The sequence below is a fragment of the Grampus griseus genome (genome assembly GCF_964374135.1).
Source record: "Grampus griseus genome assembly, chromosome: 12".
NCBI classification, from domain to species: domain Eukaryota; kingdom Metazoa; phylum Chordata; class Mammalia; order Artiodactyla; family Delphinidae; genus Grampus; species Grampus griseus.
Window position 1 is genome coordinate 27,579,674 of NC_139006.1, and position 14,071 is coordinate 27,593,744.

A 14,071-nucleotide genomic window follows, 5' to 3' on the forward strand; every position below is an offset into this window, starting at 1 on the left:
TGGACACGGAATCTAAGAAACAACTGGGCCTGCAGGCTGGGAGCACAGAGGCAGGAGCTACCGGGGTGGGGGACATGGATGACAGGGCAATGGGAGGATTCAGAAAGGATGGATACAACCATGCCCTGAATGGTGCAAGCACACAACCATCTGGAGCCACTGGAACCACAGCACCACACCTCCTACAAACCCCACTTACACTTCCTCTAACACCAATGAATAAAAAACAGAGGAGGGAAAACCACTACTGCATGTTCTACAACAAGCCCTAACATGCCTTAGGCTCATTTAGTCTCATCTCACACTGACCAACGTTTCACACAATTATGGTGTCTCAGTCATAACGAACTAATTGTTTTTTCCTTCTGGATCAGTACTCTATACAACCACAGTTGTGCTCTTTGGTAATACTTCCCTAAAGGGTCCCAGAGTGATGTGCTGTGCACATAAATTAAGTATCCAGACCTAGAGTGCATTTGAGAGATGTGATCTGACAATGTGGTGAGCAGCGACTTCAGTCCAGGATACACAGTGACGCACAAAACAAAAACCACAGACCTCACGGAGGTTACATTTCCATGTCAACTATTATAAGACGAGAAATTCCTGGGAGACAATCTATTCCTCATTTTTCTTTTTTTTTTTACAGCTTTGTTCACATACCACATAATTCACCCATTTTAGGTGTAGTCAGTGGTTTTTAGTGTATCTCCAGAACTGTGCAACCATGCCCACAATCTAATTTAAAATACTCACAACAATCCCAAAAGAAATCCCATGCCATGAGCAGTTGCCCACCATTCTCCACCCTCACTCCCAGCCCCAGCAACCACTAATCTACTTTCTGCCTCTACAGATTTACCATTTTAGATATTTCCCATAAATTGAACCTTACAATATCTGGCCTTTTGTGGTTTCACTTGGCATGTTCATCCACGTGATAGCATGTTATTAGTACTTCATTCCTTTTATTGCCAAATAAAATTTCATTGTATGGACACACCACATTTTGCTTATCAGTCGATAGACACTTGGGTTATTTCTACCTTTTTGAGCTATTGTAAACAAGGCTGCTATGAACATTTGTGTACAAGTTTGAACACTGGTTTTGAATTTTTTTGAGTATTTATCCAGAAGTGTGATTGTTGGACCATATGGTAACTCTACCTTTAACTTACTGAGGAACTGTCAAACTGGTTTCACTGTGGCTGCACCCTTTTCCATTCCCACCAGCAGTGTATGAGGGTTCCAATTTCCCCACATCCTTGTCAACACTTGATATTACTATTATTATTATTTTAAAATCACAGTCATCCTAGTGAGTATGAAGTGATCTCACTGTGGTTTTGATTTGCATTTCCCCAATGACTAGTGATTCTAAGCATCTTTTCATGTCTTTACTGGCCACTGGTATATCTTCTTTGGAAAAATGTCTATTCAGAGTTTCTGCCCATTTTTTAAACTGGGTATTTGTCTTTATATTATTGAGTTGTTGCACTCTGGATACAAGTACTTTGATGCACTCTGGATACACTTGATGCACTCTGGATACAAGTACTTTGTCAAATACATGATTTGTAAATGTTTTCTCCCATACTCTGGGTTTTCTTTTCACACTCTTAATCGTGTCCTTTGATGCATAAAGTTTTACACTTTGATAATTCATCTATTTTTCCTTTTGTTACTTGAGCTTTATTGGTGTTACATCTAACAAACCAATGCTTAACCCAAAGTGGTGAAGATCAACAGTTATCTTCTAGCAGTTTTACAGCTTTAGCTCTTACATGTAGGTCTATGGTCCACTTCAAGTTAATTTTTATATATAGTGTGAGATAAGGGTTGAATTTAATTCTTTTGCACATGGATATCCAGCTGTCCCAGCACCACTGTTGAAAAACATTCTTTCCCTGTTGAATTGTCCCTTATTGAAAAATCAGCTGACCATAAATATGAGGATTTATTTTTGGGACTTTCACATCTACATCACATATTTTATAGGTCTATCTTTATGTCAATACCACACTGTTTTGATTACCGTAGCTTTGTAGGTTTTGAAAATGGGAAGTGTGAAACCTCCAACTTTATCCTTTTCCAAGACTGTTTTGGTTATTCTGGGTCCCTTGCACACCCACATGAATTTTAGGACCAGCCTGTCAATCTCTTAAAAACAAGCTGGGATTTTCATTGGGACCTGTAGATGAGTTTAGGGAGCACTGCTGTTTTAATACCATCAGGTCTTCTGATCCACGCACAGCTCACGACTTTCCTGCTGGGGCTTCTCTGCACCTTCCTTTCAGATGCAGAACTTCTGCTGAGCAACGTGTGCTCCCTGCTCAGCTGCTTGTCGTCTGGGAAGTGAAATAAACTACGCTGGTAGAACTCTGTGTCTTTACAAGAAAGTCAGAAACCCTCTGGAAACCTGTTACACAGATCCAGTGAAGCACACAGAGTTTGTGACTCTGTCATTGCTCAAAAATTCTCTCATGGTCAGTTGCAAGCTCACAACTATGTTCTAATAAACCTTATTACAAGTTTGAATCTCTGAGGAACTGGACCCATATCAAGTAAATGCTATAGTTTAAATGAGTTTTGGCTATTAGAATGAAAAAGGAAAAGTGTATTACTGAGGCCACGTGAACAACTAGCATCCCTGCGAGATACATGAAGGGGCCAGGTCAGGGCTACAAACAAACCAGAACTTACCAGGGCAGTGGTACTAAAGGGACCTGTCACACTTGCCCCTGAAGACACACTGTTGACCCCACATGAACACTGAGTGGTCTGCAACACTGGTAGAGTTTTCTGACTACAGCTGGTGAACAAAACCACTGTCTAGATCAACGCTACCAGAAGCGTGTTCTAAGCACTGGCAACCTGAGGCCACTTGAAGTGCTTACACCAGAATGTAAACCAACCGCATCACCAAGCACGGTGTTTTGTTTCACACAAGATGTCCCGCTGAAGAAGCAGAGCGCTGACCTGTGCTGCAGCTGCTCCTGCAGCAGCCTGGCTGTGAGCAGCACTGGTCCAGGTGGAGTGAACTCTTCTGGGTGGAAACAATGAGGCACTCCTGGCCAGCCAACACTGTGTTCTTACCAGACGGCTGTGAAAAGGTGTCAGAACTCACCTTCTGGACTCCATGGCTTTCCAGTACACCAGAAATAGGAGAACATCTGAATGCTGCATAGGTAGCTCTAAAAACATCTCCACTTTCATCAACTCCCTACAAAGACACCGTTTAAACAATCAAATAAAAAAACAAAAAAGTAAGCGGATCTATTCCAGTGACACCATTGCCTTCACGGTCATTGAGGTCAAACCAGCCTGTTTCATGGTGGGCCAGGAGCACCCTGGGCTTGGCTCACACCAGGCCTCACCTGACGCAGACCCTCATCCCACCACTGGCGGCAGTGCTCTGTAGGAGAGGAGGCTGCTCCCGCATCGGAGGACTGCCATTTCCTCAAAGACCCTGAAGACCCTGCTGAGCATGTGTTTCAACACTCCATACGATACCTGTGCTTCATTTTTTGTCAGTGGGCCCAGCACTATCTTTTTTTTTTTTTTGCGGTACGTGGGCCTCTCACTGCTGTGGCATCTCCCGTTGCGGAGCACAGCCTCCGGATGCGCAGGCCCAGCGGCCATGGCTCACGGGTCCAGCCGCTCCGCAGCATGTGGGATCCTCCCAGACCGGGGTACGAACCCGCGTCCCCTGCATCGGCAGGCGGACTCTCAACCACTGCACCATCAGGGAAGCCCCCAGCACTATCTTTTACACACGTCTTGTTAACATTATGGCTCATAACCATGATGGTCAAACCAAGAAAAGGGCAGAGCGGCCACATCACACGTGACCACACACTTGGCTCGGGTGGTGCCCAGTGGCGGACACCACTTGCAGGGCACACAGGCTAAGACTCACTGGCAAGGAAGGTTCAATCCCGTCTCTGCACTCGCTCCCACTAGGTGAAAACACACAGCAGCACTTGGAACTCAGGATAGAAAAGCACACACACAATGCCCTGGTATAAAACTTTTATATATTTTTCAAAATAGTTATTTCAGATAAAAAGCAGAGTTGCAGGAGAGAGCATGAAACAGAGCAAGCACGTATTTTCACATACATTCTCTAACTTGACTCTCAAAACCACCTTGTGAACACGACTGGGCAGGTTAGCCCCACTTACAAAGATAATTAAGTAAATGATGCAGGGGAACAAAAACCAGTAATCTCAACATATGCTCATAATTCAGATTTTGAAACATCCTGCATAAAGTTAAACATTAAAATGAGTATATCTGAGGCAATTATTACTGACCTTGACGTAAGGTGGGGCTAAGGATGACAGGTGCCACCTCACTTCTGTGTCACCGTGATTCTCAAGTTCCAGGTAACTTCCTAAAAGGAACACATTTAACAACTCAAACTCTTTGAGGGGTAAATAAACAAGCAGATTCGTGGGATAATTTGTGGAAAAATACTGTGTTGACCTCATCACAGGGAAAAAATACACTTAGATCCCTTGGAGTCCAACAGGAATAACATTATTTTCTAACGAAGTCCTGTCAGACAGATGCCCTATCTTGTATTTAATGGAAGTGCAATGCAAAAAGCTACTGAAGAACTACAGCAGGGTCTTCACCATGCGTGAACCCCTGGTGCTGCACAGGTTAAGAGGCTGCACGGGGTCAGAGTGCGGGCAGAGCCTGGCCCATGTCACTGTGGCCCTCGGCCGAGATGCCGCACAGGGTGACCTGCATGCACCAGGCCTGCTGATGGCCAAGGGAGGAAAGTCAGAGGGCAGATGTGGGGTTTATTCTGAAGACAGACTGCAAAGGACGTGCTGACAGACGGGACAGGTGAACAGAAGGGAAGAGACATCAACTGTAGGGATTTGGCTCAACCAAGTGCACAAGCAGTGGTGCCACTGCTAACATGGGAAAGGCTGGAGAAGCAGGTTTCGTGGATGTGTGGGGTGCACATCTGGGGCTCAGGGCAAGCAGAGAGAAGGAGCGGGATGCAGGCGTTAGGAGCCGGAAGAGGAGGAGGGAGCAGCACAGGCTCAGGAGGGGCCCTGAGGCAAGGTGAGCCCCGAGAGCTGCTCCAAGGGGGAAGGAGTGGCTGCCAGTGCTAAGGTCAAACTGACACAGACACACAAAAGATGCCCTGGATTTAGCAAAATCAAGCTTTCTAGTGACCTTGATGGGAGCAAGTTCAGGGCCTGGTTGGTGGCAGCAGAAGCGAGGGTGGGAGCACAACCCTGGCAGGAAGGGGCCAGGGAGGAGGGCAGCCGCAGCAAGGCGAGGGGCCGAGGGCTCCCTGTCCATGAGTGACGGCAGGCATGCTGCCTCCTGACGGAGACGCTTTGGCAAAGAGGAAGAAATGCTGACAAGGGGGTAGGAGGGCCCGAGGAAGCCCTGCCTGAGATGGCAGGAGCAGGTGGGCCCAGGTTCCCAGCGCAAGAGTCACCTGGGATGATCTCTAGATTTTCAACCATGTGTGAGGCAAAGGCAAGAGCCGGAAAGAGCAGGAGCAGGGAGGAGGGGGCAGCGGGGGCTGCGGCAGAGAAGCCTCAGCTGCTGGGGGTGGGGGCAAGCGGGGAGGAGGGTTGCAAGGGCCGCTGGGGAAGCCTGTGCTCAGGGCGTCTAGGGGCCCAAGTTGCGCAGCACTCAGGGGCAGAGACAGGGCCGGGGAGACAGTCAGGTTTAACCAGGGCTGGGATTTTGCCAGACGGGAATGCAGAGGGTGAGGGGCACAAGGCAGTCACGAGTGTTTGTGAGGGGTTACAGGGACAGAGCACAGAAGTCGAGGAGGGATAGGGGAGAAGTGCGTTGTGGGTGGGGCGATGGGCAGGGGAAAGGCCTGGAGGTCTGAATGTGGTCAGGCAACTGCTGACCCCTGGAGTAAGTGAGCTGGGAAGAGCCAGAGGGGGTGATGGGCAGAAGTGACAGGCTTAAAACTGAGTGAAAACACGGTACAGATCCTGGTGCCGACGAGATCCAGGAGGGACCCTGAGGGCAGGAGACTGAGCTGCAGTGGAAGACAGACCGCGAGAGTTGAGGAGCTGGGGGGCCAGGCAACAGGTGGCCCCAGACCCTATCTAAGTTGTCCATGTGCAATCCTAGACCCCGAGGCCGCAGGGAGAGCGCCCACAGGGCAGAAAGCACTACTCCGGCCCAAGGAAGCTCAGAGGTGCTTCACACACCACGTCACCATCCCCAGGCCCTGGGTGGTGGGTGTTAATCACAGCTGGGGAGGCTGGGCAAGTTTGGAGCCTGTAGTCAAAGAGTAACTGACAGAGCCAGGCTCCACCCACCTTCCTCTCCTCTTCAGCCACTAACTTAGTAGCAACTCTGGTCAAAGACCTAGTGAGAGTCGGGGAGGGATGGTTCTGATAAGAAAATCTAAGCCTCCTGGAACAGAGAGTTATTAAAGGCCTAAGTTCAACACGGTACAATTTTTAAGCATCTGCAAATCCAGCTCATAACTGAAAAGATTTCCAGTGACTAACTGATTTTCTCTTGAAGTAGCGGGAAATCTGCACCTATCACAAACTACAGTTAACTAAGAGCGTTAGATCCAACGTACTAGCAGAAGTCTGAATTACGTAACCTTGTGATACAATACCTGAAGTCTCGCCAGGTTCTGTTGTAGGAAAAGTAACAGTCTTATTTCTTATCTCAACTCTTGTGGAAGGTGGTTTTGTCACTGGTTTTACCAGATGATTAACTGAAGGCTCTGTTTCTGGGGAAAGGATTCTAAATGGGCTGGAGGTCAAACAAGTGAAAAGTTCTTCTTGGGTCAAGTCTTCTCGAATTTGAACCTTCACAATTTTCTGAAATGAGCCAAACAAAAGGATAAGATGCAAGTGAAGCTGTTGTTTTTTTTAAAAAAAATTCCTATTTTTAAATTATGGTAGAGAAAAGTAATGCCAAACGAATGAAACACTGGTGAATTTAAAGTCCATTCAGATCCCAAAGTAGCTCTTCGACTTTATCCTTTCTCCCAACTCCCCTCTTTTTTCCAAAGCAAAATCTTCAAGTTAATGATGGCTTCCAGGCCCCACTCTCCACTGCTGCCCACCCAGGACACTTGTTCAGCTCACTAGTGGAAAAACTCTGCACTAACTACTCTATTTAATTAAGTCTATTTGGGCTGAAAGGACACCTCAATTCGATTTCTGAAATGTTAAGTGCTATCAGTGAGGATTACAAAACTTAAACTGCAAAAAAAGAGAAATGTTGATCAAAAAAAAGTTTAAAAAATTACCTTCTGTCCATTGTCACAGTGTATATAGATCAAGCCACTCCATGGGAACATTGAATGTTTTGTGGATAAGGAGGAATTAGGACTCACAAGAATTTGTAGGTTGCTCCTTGAAAGAAGAATTGAACACTGAGAACCAAGAATACCCTGTACTGGAACAGCAGTAACCACAAGAGTTACAAACACTGTCCTGTCAGTCACCAACTATTTCCTCACTGCTCAGAAAGAGCAGATAACAGAGGTAAGCTACCAGGCGCATCTGATTTGGCCTCAACCCCAACCCAGTGGCTGACAAAAAGCTGAGTGGTGTGAACCCAAGAACCTAAGGGCAAAGCTCATGTGAAAATGGACCACATCACTGAAATGCCATCTAAACAGCAATTCAAGTTAAACATTTCTGGAGCAAAAGACCAGTAACACAAAGGCTCTGAGCCGCCAATGATAAAGAACGAGCCGTCACGGTCACACAGCGTAACTGGAAGGGAAGAGAGGGTGGGAAAGGGGGTCGGTCAGGTTTTCTGTGCTCACTGTTCTCTTCAAGAGCTATGGGATGTCAAAGACGTAAATGTGGACGATGTAACTGGATTTGTGACTTAAGAGAAACCACCAGTTATAAAGAGAGGTCAGTACCCACGTCCAAAATGGCCAAGATGACCTCCCACTGCTAAAAGCTCAACGTACAGGGTGATGGACAAGTCTCTGAATAACCTGTCCAGTCGTCTCCCAGCTTTTCACCCATTAACAGACAAACATTTAATTGACTGCTTTGGTCCTAGGAACCTTTCTCTGGAGTGTCCCCAACCATACCTTAACCCGGTCTTGGTCAAATCAACTCTCCTGAAACGCATACGCCATCATTTTGCAAAAGCAAATAAACTTCATGTTGCTCTTGTGCAAAGTTGCTATTCCCAAATGTGAAGCAACTTTCAGATGTGCGTATTCTGTGCCAACCCAGACACAGTCCCTGAGAAGCTGCAGAGCTGAGGCTATATCCCAATAATTAAGCTGCACAGAGAGGGCAGTTGCTCATCACCATCTGGCCCCCAAAGACTTCTTTTTACCTTAAAATATCCTTTGTAGAAAACGGCAAACTAGATTATGGCTCAGACATATCAGAAGCCAGGAATCTGTGTCTGTAAAATGTCCTTAGAGAAAACCAGCAGAATAAGCTGCTAGACCCAAGGTGACAAAGGCAAGACCACCGGAGCTTTGGAGACCACTACCCTCATCACGTGCACAGCCACATCCCTGTGCTGTAATTCTGTAGGCAGAGCTACATCAGTAACTCTCCCCCGCCTCACACGTCTCTCCACCCTGTTAGGCTGATACCGTAAACTGGCTGTGGACATGGTCTCCACCCGCTAAGAAGCATGAGTCTTGAACTCACTGTGGTCCCACAGAACCATGCATGGTGCTCTTTACAGAGTCAGCACACTGCAAAATTCTACTGAATAAATTAAAATGGCCTATTATTTGAATGGCCTATTATTTAAAAAGTCACCATGCTAAAGCATCTAAATAACACCCAGGGGAAAGGGAGGTCATACTTACTTTGGTGCGATAAACCCATGTTGTGGTGTCACTGTAAGACAGTGTGCTGGCCAGTACAGCTCAAATTTCAGTAACCTAACAGAATTGTTTAAAATCTGGAAACGTCCAGTTTTTGCCATATCACCTATGACAGCAGATAAATAAAATGTTACTTACATTTAGCATTTGTGAAAAAGACGAAGGGTAATAAACAGTAAAAATAAATCCTAAATAAAAACACTACCATACTAACTCATTTTGTTTTCCCAACTGCCCAATTACAGAAATTTCAAATTCCTGGTAAAGCAAGACCTTCATTTACTCTTGGAAACTACAATGACACTGAACAAAGTTTAGTAGTGAACAAAGAAGAAAAAGGAAATCTGGTAATTGTTACTCCCTGTCTTGGGCACAGACATAGGTACTAGATTTGTTCCTACTCTGGACCAAGGGTATCAACGTTAAGGGTAAAAGAGGCCAAGTGCCAAATGCATTCTCAGTGGGGGATGGGGGCGTGGGGGGCAGGAATCAAGACCCCCGGATGGGCAGCTCTGCCACACAGGAGCTTGGCCTGGGGTCCAAGGCCTCGTGTCAGGATGACACTCTGGCTGGGTCTGTAGCAGGCAGGGGAGGCCTGGGCAAGCCACCAGCCACATCTGCATGGAGCCCAGGTCTGTCCTACAAGAGCCCTGAGGACAGAGCAAGTACAGCCCGGGCCCCAGACGGACTTTCTGTCCTGTCGTTGGGGGCATACTCACAAGAAGGGGCGACTAAAATCAAGTGTTCAGGTTGGACAGCCCACACTTCTTCCGAGGCCGATTTATCTTGAGGTGGGCGAACAGCTTGTGAAAGAAGTGGAGACCCCTGAGGACCTTTCACTGGTAAAACATCCAAAGAAATGTTACCACCATGTGTCCCACAACTGCCAGATTCACTAGAGAGAGAGAGAGAAAAGAAATTTAAAATGATAAAGCAGACTGTGTCACATTTTTATATTAATTATTCATAAATCTGAAAACATAAAAATAAAAGTGCATTATATATTTTTCAGTGAATAAGAATCCTTCACATTGGGGTTTTCTTAAAGAAGTGTATAAAAAGTAAAGTACAGTATAGGTTAAATGTTACTAATCTTTAATTAGAATCTGCAATGATTTGTTTCCTGCCTTGACTTCTGCTGCCATCTGAGGTCTCTTAAAAGATTTACTAGAGGGACTTCCCTGGTGGTCCAGTGGCTAAGACTCCGTGCTCCCAGTGCAGGGGGCCCGGGTTCGATCCCTGGTCAGGGAACTAGATCCCTCATGCCACAACTAAAGATCCTGCGTGCCGTAACTAAGACACAGCACAGCCAAATAAATAAATGTTTTTTAAAAAAGATTTACTAGAAAACTACCCAGGGCTTCCCTGGTGGCACAGTCGTTAAGGATCCACTTGCTAATGCAGGGGACACAGGTTCGAGTCCTGGTCCGGGAAGATCCCACATGCCTCGGAGCAACTAAGCCCATGCGCCACAACTAGTGAGCCTGGGCTTTAGAGCCCGTGAGCCACAACTACTGAGCCCACGTGCCACAACTACTGAAGCCCGCGCGCCTAGAGCCTGTGCTCTGCAACAAGAGAAGCCACTGCAAATGAGAAGCCCGCGCACTGCAACAAACAGTAGCCCCTGCTCGCCGCAACTAGAGAAAAGCCCGCGCGCAGCAACAAAGACCCAACACAGACAAAAAATAAATAAAAAGAATTTCCTTCCTTAAAAATAAACAAAAATAACCTACCCAATATTAAGAATTTAAGAAAAACAACAAAACTCTTCAAGTATCTATAACTGAATAATGATAACTGGCTTTACAACGCTAACACCAAAAAACTTTAAAACAAAATCTTCTTGGCAAAAAACTACAGTTAAGAAATGCTAATAAAGTTTAGGAAGTTTTTTTACTAAGTGTTGAAATTGGGTTTTCTAATAAGCCTTAGATTACTAAAAAATTGTAATTCAACTAAATTTCGTAATCACGTGAACACATGACAACTGAAGTTCACTGGTGCGGTGACCAAGTTCACCTACCACACAGCAGGGCTACACCTGGACTCCAGTCAACACTTGGCGGACAGAGAGAAATCCCTCTCTTCACCCCTAATTCACTGCCCTCTGACCACCCCCCTTTCCAATCAGACCTATACCGCCCCAGAGAAACAAAGGGGGCACCAGCCAAACATCAGAAAACAATTTAAAAAACAAAGTTGATTACTGTTTGTTTAGCTTCCTAAGAACAAGTTCCTCACAACTGAAGTAACTGTCAAGGTAATTTTTTTTTTTTTTTTTTTTTTTGCGGTACGCAGGCCTCTCACTGTTGTGGCCTCTCCCGTTGCGGAACACAGGCTCCGGACGCGCAGGCTCAGCGGCCACGGCTCACGGGCCCAGACGCTCTGCGGCATGTGGGATCCTCCCGGACCGGGGCTCAAACCGGTGTCCCCTGCATCGGCAGGAGGACTCTCAACCACTGCGCCACCAGGGAAGCCCTCAAGGTAATTTTTAATACATGTTAATACTATCTTTGACTATCTTAGAAAAAAAATTAACACGAACAGCATAAGGATTAAAGAAACCAAGTTGGCGTGAGTCAGAGGCACTAGGGTGATGGGGATGGGGGGAGTCAGCCCTCAAGTGGTGCCACTAAGACTTGCTGGTGTGAGTTGGCCACACTGGGCCCAGGGAGACAGACCATGTGAAGACAAGATTGGCTGAAAACAGGGAGACTGAGTAAAACGTAAACATATTGAAAATAATGGGGCCAGGCTTCTCAGTACTGGAGAAAAAAGGTACAATTATGGGAAGGAGGAAAGGAATCCATGTGTTATGTTAGATTAGAATTGGAGGTATCAGTGTAAACTCAAGATTTTAACACATTTATAAACAGAAGTAGATATAAATTGCACGTGGATTTGTATATAAACTCATATATTTCCTAGCTCTGTCCACTGAGCGGGCCTAGAAGCAAGGACACCTCAATAGCAATGAGCACGTTGCTGCCCATGTCCTCGTTTCCAGGCTGGACAGGCAAGTGAAGGACGAGCCTCGACCATCCTGCTGTACCTGTGAATAAGGAGGTGCCCGGAGGTGGTGTGGGCACAGGCAAAGGACCAAGGAGCAGGTCAGGGGACTAAATAATGACAACAAGGATTAATCTTGAATCCACGAGTCGGTCCTAATATATGTGAATAAGAAGAAAAAGGAAATTCCTTCCTCAAAGTAGAAAGATAACTAATAAATGCAGAAAGATGGGATAAGAAAATCACCATTTAGTAACCAAGACAGACATAATATGATTCAGGAAGCAATCCTCACTGGGTGCTCAAAGTCTCACGAGAAACAAGATCATTCATTGTCTCCAAGTTGTGTATTATAATATCCCTTCAAGATATTTATTAACTTTACAGCAGAGAAACCTGGCAAACACCACTTAAACAAAGTGATAAAAATACTGCTAGTAACAGGACAAATCAGCACTGTTCACCACTGAGGAAGCTTCACTGAGAAACCAACAGCATCATTCTGCAGGTCCTGAAGCTGTGAACTGAAATCGAGAATATTTTACAAAGTAACTGGCCTGTATTGTATAAAAACATCAAGGTACCTGGTAAGAAAGAGTTAGCAGCTGGCCTGCAGCCTACTTTTCCCTTTTTACCAGAAACGACCAGAGAAAAAAAAGAAAGATGGGTTGGTTAAATCACCTTGTAATCTTGCAAATGCCGGATACCACAGCAAATGCACTGGGGTCCTTAAAACAGGCAGCACCTGGTCTGTCTCACATTGCTTGTGGTAAAGAAATCTGAAACTTACGAATTTATGTGGCACAGCTGTTTGAAAAGCATCACATAAGTTACATAGTTATCAAAGCATAAAATACCTTTCATGATCAAAATAGTCTCTTGTGTGACACAACACACCCACAACTTATGGACCTTGTGTTAAATCTAAGCCAGAGGGGAGTGCTGATGTTACAAAGTAGATCTAGAAAGTACCATGGGCAACCCCAGGTTTCTCTGTGTTTCACCCCAAATTAGTACTGAAGCTTCATTCTGGAAAATACCTTTGATTCTGTGGATCGTACTTGATAAGCAAACCTTGTGTGTTTTCTCTGTTGTGAAAGACTGAGGAACTTTCTTCATTGAAAGAGAGTAAATGGACAAGCCAACCAAACGCACGTGTGATCTCAGATTAGATTCTGGACCAAAGAGGAAGTGGAAAGAGGCAGTTTCTTGTTTGCTGTTTGCCTTAACTATACAGGACACCACCGGGAGACTCCGTGGACCAGATGGTGGTCCTGTATCACCGCATCAGTGTCCTAACCTTGACGGGCTTGCCGTGCCTATGAGGGGGAGCATCTACAGCCAGTTCAGGGCTACTGGTCATCATGTCTGCAAGTCACTCCTAAATGGTTCAGAAAAACCTGTATATACATGAAAGACCATAAGGCAGATGTGGTAAAACGTTACCAACTGCGAAATCTCGGTGCAGATAGCGTATGGGAGTTCTCTATAAAAGTAACTTAATTAATTTGTTTCTGGCTGCGTCGGGTCTTCATTGCTGCACATGGGCTTTTCTCTAGTTGCAGCGAGTGGGGGCTACTCTTCATTGCCGTGCACGGGCTTCTCATTGCAGTGGCTTCTCTTGCTGTGTAGCATGGGCTCTAGGCACGCAAGCTTCAGCAGTTGTGGCACATGGGCTCAGTAGTTGTGGCACGCAGGCTCTAGAGTGCAGGCTCAGTAGTTGTGGCACAGGCTTAGTTGTTCTGCAACACGTGGGAACTTCCCAGACCAGGGATCGAACCCTTGTCCCCTGCATTGGCAGGCGGATTCTTAACCACTGCGCCACCAGGGAAGTCCCTCTGTATTGTTTTTAAACTTTTCTGTAAATTTGGAATTCTTTCAACTTAAAAATAAAGATGAAATAAACAGTTTGAGACAAAAATCCAACAAAGCACAAGGTAAAAGATCAGCTCCAGTGTGAATCAAATAATCTTCAACTCAGATAAAAGATGTTTTGTTAGTTTTACCTTTTAGATTCCAAGCTAGGTCTGGAAGAAGGTGGAAGAAACTCTCTGTTAGAAACAGAATCTCTAAATTCTCCAATTACTGAAAGTATAATTTTACGCATGTTTCCATAAAAGAGCTGGACGTCATTGGGCCGCTGGGGAAGGTCATACACTGAAATAGAAAATAATGTTTGAAATACATGAATCTTCACATAATCACACCACCAAGTAACAGAGGCACTCA

General features: G+C 45.5%; 1 protein-coding gene across 3 annotated transcripts in view; it reads right to left on the minus strand.

Annotated features, from left to right (window-relative positions):
- The window catches only part of CEP192 (centrosomal protein 192), a 79,435-nt gene that overhangs the window by 13,515 nt on the left and 51,849 nt on the right, over positions 1-14,071 (minus strand). For all 3 annotated transcript variants that reach the window (XM_082667576.1, XM_082667577.1, XM_082667575.1), the window contains exons 29-35: positions 13,849-13,999; positions 9,553-9,728; positions 8,816-8,939; positions 7,268-7,373; positions 6,626-6,833; positions 4,317-4,396; positions 3,128-3,223 (exon numbers count right to left, since the gene is read on the minus strand). In XM_082667576.1, the coding sequence (XP_082523702.1) occupies positions 3,128-3,223; positions 4,317-4,396; positions 6,626-6,833; positions 7,268-7,373; positions 8,816-8,939; positions 9,553-9,728; positions 13,849-13,999 (941 nt within the window). The remainder of the gene's footprint in view (positions 1-3,127; positions 3,224-4,316; positions 4,397-6,625; positions 6,834-7,267; positions 7,374-8,815; positions 8,940-9,552; positions 9,729-13,848; positions 14,000-14,071) is intronic.